This window comes from Lolium perenne, chromosome 4 (genome assembly GCF_019359855.2).
Source record: "Lolium perenne isolate Kyuss_39 chromosome 4, Kyuss_2.0, whole genome shotgun sequence".
Classification (NCBI taxonomy): domain Eukaryota; kingdom Viridiplantae; phylum Streptophyta; class Magnoliopsida; order Poales; family Poaceae; genus Lolium; species Lolium perenne.
The window spans coordinates 252064996-252074496 of NC_067247.2; the positions used below are offsets into that span (position 1 = coordinate 252064996).

The window sequence follows — 9501 nt, forward strand, 5'->3', positions numbered from 1 at the left end:
GATCGCAGAGTTTTATGAACGTTTGTTTGATTGCAACGTTTTGTCAGCATATTTGTTTGAAATTGCATGTGAGAGAGCTATATTTGTTAGCCAAACTGTTGGGCGGAACCTGGGAATTATTACTTATTAGCCTGTTTCGGTGTGAAAGGTCATGTGTCCTGCAATGTTTTAGTTTGCCAGAGTGGTGGGAATTCCGCGGAAGAGCTATATCTTCGTTTGCCAAAACTGAGGGCAAAATCTGTTACCAGCTTATCGTGAACTAGACATTGATTTTTTCAATGTCATTCTGCTTCGTTTTTACAGCTTGCATCTTCATAGCGTTATGAGTGGTCTGATTCTGGGTGGTCTCTCACTGTAACGTTCCAGCGAGTTCCCCGTGGATGACTCGCCCTAACTCCGTTTCTAGATTGCAGGCTAATTGCTCCCTGCTAGCACCGGGGAGAAGCAAGAATGGTACGGAGTACTTCTTCACGGCGACTACGTACACCGTCGCGGAGAGGCAAGGGCACCTGCATCGTGAGAAGACAAAGCATAGGCCTTTGTGGAGAGGCAAGGCCACCTGCATCGTGACTTCGTGAGATGAGAAGGCCGTTGCGGACGGGAGGCAAGGCAGTTACTGGCACTTTCTGCTGTTCTGAACAATGATGTCCTAGTTGAGTCCATGCAGCCTATTCAGTGCATTTACCACTTGCACTGTTTGATTATACTCCATGTCTTTGATTATACCACTTTCTGCTGTTCTGAACAATAAAGCCTTCGAGGAACGAATGAACACCTCTTGAGCCATTTGACTGAGGCTTCGTAAAGCTCATCTCAGTTTGCCTTGTTTACGTAGAATGAACGTTTCCTGAAATGGCTGTCGTAAGCACTGCTTGATTTCCCATACTGGTGTTAATTGATCTGATTGAGCATATGCACGCTGTATAACAGTGTGATGTGATGGATTGGAGACGCGAACTACCTATGAATATATGATCACAGAGGGACGCATATGATTGAGAACTTTCCCTGGCATGGTGCTGTTCTTGTCCGGTACAATGTTGGCGCTGGGGGGTGCCACCATGTTCAATTCATATCTCCTTTTCCACCTCTCCTACCTCTAGCTCCCAGCTTTATAGGACAAGAAGATGGGAAGTGAGCCTTGGGGCTTCTGTTCATGCGCTGCATACCAATATGGCATGGCATCCAAGGTCTTGATTTGCTGCATGGCATCACATCATTTTCAAGACAGACGCATTGATGCGAAACTGAACGCGAATGTGGGATCCCTTTTGTAACTGTTCTTCTAAGTTATGGCTCCTACTGTTTGTTAGGGTTGCCGGTTGCTTGGGGTTGAGCAGGTAGGTGTTATTTCTCTTGCAAGCTCAGTTTGGACAGCTTGACTGATATGCCAGATACTGAAAGTTTATGCACCTGGCTGTTGTGTTATCGTTCAGATTCAGAAGCTCAGTTACTTATGTTTCGCAGTTGTGTAATGGTTTGTCAGTGGTAGAAGCAGTAATTTTTGTTTGGTCTGTGGGCATGGGAATGAAATGGCCATGTTTTTTTCCTAGTAGTTCTCCCAAACAGGTTTAGAACTACTTGTCTTGGATTCGTTGTGAAATCAGTGGCCATTTGCATTAGAGGTTCATAGATAGATACATACACGTAAGGGTACACACACGAGGTTGTCTTGGACCGCCGGACATCCTCTATTATTGAAGCGGTAGACGACAGTGCGTGGTCACGCACAGGCCCTGCAAGAGAAGCTGTGGCAACGGGCAGAGGCTGGCAGCGGCAAATACGATCATGAGAGTTTGAGAACGAGAGAAGCACGCTGGTCCCGCGTGGAGAAGAAACCATAAATCAGATCTGAATTTGTTTTGCCCGTTGCAGCACGGAGGGAAAAAAATTACCACCATCTTTTTCTTAAAAAAGACTACTACCTCTATCTGTAAAAGGATGTCAAAAGTTTGTCTAAATTCAGATGATACATCTAAATTTGGATAAACCTTCGACATCATTTTATAGATGGAGGGACTACAACTGAAACTTCTGTCGAAATACTAGAATGCGGGAGAGTTGTGCAAATAATTTGTGTTGGGAGGGATGCAGGTTCGTACCCTCTGCAGCGCGGCTCACACAGCATGAACGATGCGACCATTCGGATTGGCTGTCTGCAAATGGTTCATGATCAGAATGAGTGGTTTTGCCGATGGCAGAGGGTACAAATCAACATCATAATACAATTCATAAAGGTGAAAGGCCGAAAGCGATTAGGATCGCCGCAGGGATTTAAAGTAAATTTGACTAAATGGCACCTCTAGCAAATCTAACCTCGCTTTTTAGTTGGCTCTAGCTAGGATCTAGCCTTCCAAACCGTCAAAAAACTAATGGATTGTCCTAATTTCCAACTTGTAACGTTCCCTCCGCTCGTACAAGGTGGTTGGAGAGCGAAAAAAAAGGAATAATTGTCCTTGCAAAACTGGGACAGCTCATGCATCTTCCATGCAATTACATTGAACTTATTCTCTTCTGTTTTTTCAAGTCATGTACCTTCACACACTTGGGTCACACAGTACCACACCAAAGGGAGTTATTTATTATGACATAAAACCTTGATGACCACTGCACAGCGTAGCTGAACGTGCAGACCGTTGGCGAGCAACCATGTCAATGTAGTGGTAAATAATTGTACGGGTACGAGCAAAATTGCTTTATGAAGTCTTGAAAAAACTGTCGCTCGGAAGTTTGCTCGTGATCATCAACTGGGCTCACTTAGTTCCTAGATTCATTAAAGTAATATCTTGTACCACAACTTTTTTTCCCTTCACATTAGAGCTTTATAGAAAAAAAAGGTATTTTACAAGAATGTGCCTTCTTGGGAAGTAAAGAAGAAAATTCCCTACGACGACTCCAGATATAAAAACATCAATTGTTTACTATCTATTTATAGATTGGACTACTTCAGATTAAGATTTTTTGGGGAAGAAGATAACAAGGAAAAAAAATTCATGACCACGAGGTCAAGAACAAAGTCCTCTTTGGTAATGGATTTTTTCAGGCCTCTTAGCGAAGATGGGGTGTGGCAAAAGTCTCCTTAAGAGAAAGTAATTAGGCTCATGTGCATTGTCTCAGGTTTATTGGAAACCAGGTGACTAACACTTCTGGGCTCGTCTTATGGTGATGAAGAAATTTTCTTCCCTTACGGTTCATTCTCTATAATGGATGGTACGAAAATAAGGTTATTAGAGGATAAATAGCTAGGTAATGCCACGGTTCATGAATAGTATCCATCTCTGTACAATATTGTGCGCCTCAAGAACGATAAGATCGCTAAAATGTTGGAAACCTCTCCATCAAATGTAACGTTCAGACGAGATCTCGTTGGTCCAAAGCTTACATCCTGGAATGGGTTGCTACAATGTCTGGCTTTAGTCCATTTGACGCAGGGTCTGATGAGTTTCGATGGAATTTGCATAAGAGCGGTAAATTCACTGTAAATTCTACGTACAAAGCATTAATCTAGCAACCAGATGTACCGATGAATAGTAACAAAAAAATGTTGGAAGATAAAGATACCACTAAGAAATGAAATTTTTGCGTGGAATCTTCGTCGAGGTGTAATATTCACCAAAGACAACCTTACAAAATATAATTGGCACGGAAGTAAAAAAAAGTGTGTCTTTTTTCAATATGATGAGACTATCACTTATTATTCCGATACAGATTTAGGTGAGTTATCCATATAGGTTCTACTTTATACACACCACGCATCATTGCAAATATATTAGACAATTGGCTAAATAGCGTGGATCATATGTTTAAGCTACTTATTAGGTTGTGAGTGGTTGTTGTTATTTGGTTGCTATAACTATGTAGGAATGACAATATTTTTAATAATAATAATTCTTCTCTCATACAAGCTATCTACCGGTGCATAGCTACACTCCATTTCCGATCATCTCTGCGATCTGTTTATGAAAGTGTCTACATGGTTGGAGGACATAGGGCAAGGGATATTTTTATTCAACATGAATGACAGCGTAATTTGCGGATTGACCCTCCTTCACCTTAGGCGCCTTTACGGATGACAACGGGTTTGCTCCCCACTGGAGAGTGCCTTCTCATACTCATCCCCATTTAATAATTGGGAGACTTTTTTCTCATTCCCATCCCCATTATGATCTTCTCATAATTTTATGATGTTACATGTTTTACACATAAAAATAAGCAACTTTGTGATACATAGTTGGTAAAATAACAAAAAATTAGTATCATATGTTAAATATTATTATAATATACTATTCTAGGTATAATTTTATAACATATTTCATATAAAAATATACCAATGTATATGTATATACAAGTATAACAGGGAATAGCGGGGAATGGAGATGGGGACACCTTTTAATTCCCATCCCCAATTTAGATAGTGGGGATCAAAGTTTTCTGTACCCATCCCCCTAGTGGATGAATTTCCCACTGGAATGCGAGAAAAGAGGGCCCCCTAGGCATCGCTAGGTGCCTTTACAATGATTGCCTGTATTCCGCCTTTTATTTTACAGTCACAATAGATGTGTTTGACATACAACTCCTACCTTTTTGGCAGACGTATTCATAGAAATATTTGGATGAAAAGGAGATTTTTTTCATAGTACACTCTTTCTACTATTTAGCAAAATCGGCAACGACAAACAAACAAAATAAACAATAAGTTTTTGAAATAATCGTAATTGATCGATGTACTTTTATGTGTCAAAATATTTATATTAATTAATCGATGTATTTTTATGTGTCCAATCAGTCAGGATAATATTCCTAGAACAAACCCCATGTATAAATGGACAACCACCTCTTAGAATTAGGAAGGAATTTTAAACTTGAATGGAGGAATAAGATGAATAAAATATTTGCATGTGCTCTTCCCCTGAAGTGAGGTTTTGCAGAAACTTCTTGAACTCTGAGCTACGCATACAATACAAGCCTTGGAAGGCAACGTGAAACAATACGAGAAGGGGGTATACAATACAGTCAGTTGGGGTTTATGGAAGATGCACGGTTCCATCATCTGTAAGTTTTTTTTTTTCGATTTTACTTGCTTTACTGCTCAAACATGATATACATCTCACTTTCTCACCTCATAAAGTTATACTCCCTCCGTTCCTTTCTATAATGCCTATTGTTTTTTGGCACGGTAATTAACGCAAGCTAATTTATTCACACAAAACCCCCAGCGTTTTTCTAGAGGAAAGAAGGAAACTGGAAACAGATCGGACGTGATTTACTCCCTGCTCCATCGGGAGAAAGGGCCGGCCGTTCCGTGAGAAATTTGTGCTGTTTCCTTAACCGACGCGATCTCACGTGATCTACTCCCTGCCACGTGAGAGAGAGAAGCCTGGGAGATGGGAGAGATGAGATCGATCACGATCTGTTTCCAGATTTTTAGGCTGTACGTTGATTGTTTCCTTATTTTTAGCACTAGCAAATAGGTGGAAGGGGGGTTTTGCAAAATAAACACAGCTTTACTCTTATAATCTGAAACAAATGCGAAAAAACAATAGGCACTATATATAGGAACGGAGGGAGTACTATTTACAGCTCCAAATCACCATGAAGCACATCCTCCTCCTTCTCCCCAATCATTCTTACCCTGCCACCCCTTTCTCTTTCCTTCCATCAATCTCTTTCCCCTCCATTCCCCTCTCAGACCATGCCGAAGAGCACCACACCACAACGAGCCACAATGCCTCCTCCTCTTGCATCGATCCAAGGAGCAACGGCACGGGTTGGTAGCATCTAATAGCAGACAAAGCCCGGCGGCACCGAGCGAGCACAAGATCGACGGAGAGGAAGACGACAATGGCCGCACAGCTGCGCATCGACAGCGACAGCACCGGAGGAGTCCACGACTACGGCGGCAATGCGCTGGTGTTCTCGGTCCTCCACGACCTGCTCGGCGCCGCGGCCTTCCTCGCCTCACACCCGCTCCACGCCGCCTACGTCCTCTTCTTCTCCCGCTACCTCCTCTGGCTGGCCTCCTTCTTCTGCCCGCTCCTCGTCTCCACGTCTCTGCTCCTGGCTGTGCTCGTCACCGCCGCCCCGCACGTCACGACGGGGTGGCCGGGGGTGAGCTCTCTGGGGAGGACCTGCGGCATTGCCGTCGCCGCGCTCTGCGCCGAGCTCCGGCCGGACGGCGGAGGCGTCAGCCTGGTTGGGCAGCTCTGCTCCTTCGTTCTCGGCCCAGCTGACGTCGCCGCGGTTCTCCGTGTCGGCGAGATCATGGGTGAGCTGTGTGACACCGGTGCTGGTTCTTGCTTTCTCTTGGAAGAGAAGACCTTCTTCTTGTCAGGTACCCAAGACGAAGAGGGCATCAGGGTCACATTGCAGAGTCCAATTGGAGAAGAGATCTTCTTGGAACATGGGGATTTTTATGAAGATGTCTTCAAGGATGAAATTGAGGACAAAAATGTAGTTTCTGAGGATCTCAAGGGTCCTGTCTCTTCTCCTTCTTCTTCAGAGCATTGCTGTCAAAGTGAGACATTATTCGTCAAAGAAATAGAAGAGCAGGAGAAAAGCATCAAGGTACAGAGTATAAGTTTGTCAGTGATAGATGGTGGAGTCGGTGGTGGGGTTGAGGAGAAGAGATTGGAGTGTGATCCTGTGCCGGTGGAGACGAAGAAATGTGAGTGGCCCAAGTCACATTCCTCGATTTCTCGGCGAATAAGACAGTGGGAAGACGTGACATCTGGCAATTTGAAGCGAGTTCCTGATGACACCCTTGAGATGATTCCGGTGGATAACAGTCTGGAGAAGGCCTCATTTAAGGATGTGAAGGTAATCATACAATTGGAGACCGAATCTTGCAACAAAGAAGACGGTGTAAACCAACTTGCTCAAGAGATTGTTTCTTTTGGAGAATCTGACCAGACAGAGAAAGAATCTTGCAACAAAAAATTCAGTGACCTTGCTCAAGAGATTGTTTCTGTTGGAGAATCTGACCGGCCAGAGAAGGAATCTTGCAACAAAACATTCAGCGACCTTGCTCAAGAGATTGCTTCCGTCGGAGAATCTTACAGAAAACAGCCAGAGCAGGAATTTGTAGATGTCAAGGAATTGTTGCAGTCGAAGACCGAAAAATGCAGCAAAGAACTGAAACCTGAAGAAAACGCCCCCATTGAGCAAACCCAAGAAGAAATGCAAGAACAGAATGTGCAGCCAGAACCAGAATTGCAAGAGCAGAGCCACATGGACACCCAGGATGAACAAGACTTCCAAGATGTGGAACCTCTGAAAGAGTTAGGCGATCAGGAGCACAAGGATGCGGATGAAGTATCTGAAACCCTGCAGGATGATGCCAGGGAGGAGAATCCCCTGAAGTCGACGTCCATCGCTCGGCGCGTGCACACACGAATCTCGTCGGAGAGCCTCGTCGGTGAGGCGTCACCCGGCAAGGAGAAGGAATGGAAGAGGACGCTGGCGTGCAAACTCTACGAGGAAAGGATCCAGCTCAAGCTCCTCCGCGACCGCGCCGTCGTCGGGGCATGCAGTGACGACATGGACATGCTCTGGGAGGCCTACGAGACAGGCGGGGGAAGCAGCGCCACTGCCGGCGACACGAAGCGTGGCGGCAGCAAGGCGAAAAGGGGGAACGCGCAAGACGAACTCGTGGACGAAGGTGAGTCGGAGGAGGATGAAGATGTCGACGATGAAGGTACAGTGAGGCAGCTGTGCTGCCTTCAGGCTCTCAAGTTCTCCACGAGGAAGATGAACTTCGGAGGTGGCAAACCGAGCCTGGCCAAGATCTCCAAGGTCCTCAAGAGGATGACCGCGCTTTCGAGGGTCGGATCACGGCGTAACGTGAAGGGGTGAAGATCAGCAATGGTGAAACGTGCATCGCATGGATGATTTTCCTTAATCTATAGTTGTGGTAGCAAGAATTGTTCAGTACATCCGTGTTGCTTGGTTTTTTTCTTGGGGAAACATGGTTGCTTGTTTCCAGTTTGTGTATACGTATATGATTATGCTTTCAATTGGGTGTGTTTTCTTCATGCGTTTGATAAATGTCTCTATAACCAAGTGAAATGATTTGGTGGTCTACTTAAATGCTCATACTCCAGTGAGGGAGCACAGAGCAGCATATTACTCAAGCTTGATTCGATTGGCTCCAAACTTTGTGAATTTGTTCCTTACTCTGAGTACTTTGATCTGGTTATCTGGTAGGTTTGTGGTGAACAAGATTTGATAGCGTTTTTTACTTTAGACTACTGCAGTTTTAACATAGATTAGTTTTGGTAGACGAGCAGTTTGATAGGCAAATGATATTCGATTGAGCTGTTTTTTTTTTTTTGTGAGTATGTTGGGAACGCATAGAGAGCTCTTCACAAACTATACAACAAATGATTTTGGTGTTCTGAATATGGAAAACAATGATAGAGCAAAAAACTATTGGAGATATGCCCAAGAGATAAAAATAAAAGTGTTTATTGTTATATCCTAGTGTTTATGATAAATGTTTACATCCCATGCTATAATTGTATTAACCGGAAACATTAATACTTGTGTGTTTTGTAAACATAAAGGAGTCCCTAGTAAGTCTCTTGTTAAACTAGCTTGTTGATTAATGGATGATCATGATTTCCTGATTATGAACATTGGATGTTATTAATAACAAGGTCATATCATTAGGTGAATGATGTGATGGACATACACTCATAGTAAGCGTAGCATATGATCAAGTCATTTAGTTCTTTGTGCTTCAAACTTTAATATGCATAGTAAATTAATCCTTTGACCATGAGATCATGTTAATCACCTACACCGGATGGATGCTTTGATGACACCAAACACTACTGCGTAAATGAATTGTTATAAAGGTGATATTAAGTGTTCGGAAAGTATAGGGTTGAGACACTTGTATCAATAGTGGGATTTGTCCATCCTAATGACAGATAGATATACTCTGGACCCTCTTGGTGAAATGATATCTAATTAGCTTGCAAGCATGTGACTGGTTCACAAGGGATATCATATCACGGTATGAGTAAAGAGTACTTATCGGTAACGAGGTTGAACTAGGTATGGAGATACCGACGATCAAACTTCGGATAAGTAAAATATCGTGAGACAAAGGGAATTATTATTTTATGTGAATGGTTCGTTCGATCACGAAGTCATCGTTGAATATGTGGGAGCTATTATGGATCTCCAGGTCCCGCTATTAGTTATTGATCGGAGAGGAGTCTCAATCATGTCCGCATAGTTCTCGAACCGTAGGGTGACACACTTAAGGTTTGATGTCGTTTTAAGTAGATATGGAATGGAGTTCGAATGTTGTTCGGAGTCTCTGATGGGATCCATGACATCATGAGGAGTTCTGGAATGGTCCGGAGAATAAGATTCATATATAGGAAGTCACTTTCCAAGTTTGGAAATGATCTGGTGCATTTATGGAAGGCGCTAGAATGTTCTAGAACCTTCCGGAAGAAATCACCATGGAAGGTGGAGTCCCAGATGGACTCC

The 9501-nt window shown here is 43.4% G+C and overlaps 1 protein-coding gene across 1 annotated transcript; it reads left to right on the forward strand.

Annotated features, from left to right (window-relative positions):
• Window positions 1–5595: 5595 nt before the first annotated feature.
• LOC127332264 (uncharacterized) lies at window positions 5596–8030 on the forward strand. The gene has a single exon (XM_051358534.1). The coding sequence runs from the start codon at window positions 5842–5844 to the stop codon at window positions 7849–7851; it is 2010 nt and encodes a 669-aa protein (XP_051214494.1). The 5' UTR covers window positions 5596–5841; the 3' UTR covers window positions 7852–8030.
• Window positions 8031–9501: the final 1471 nt, after the last annotated feature.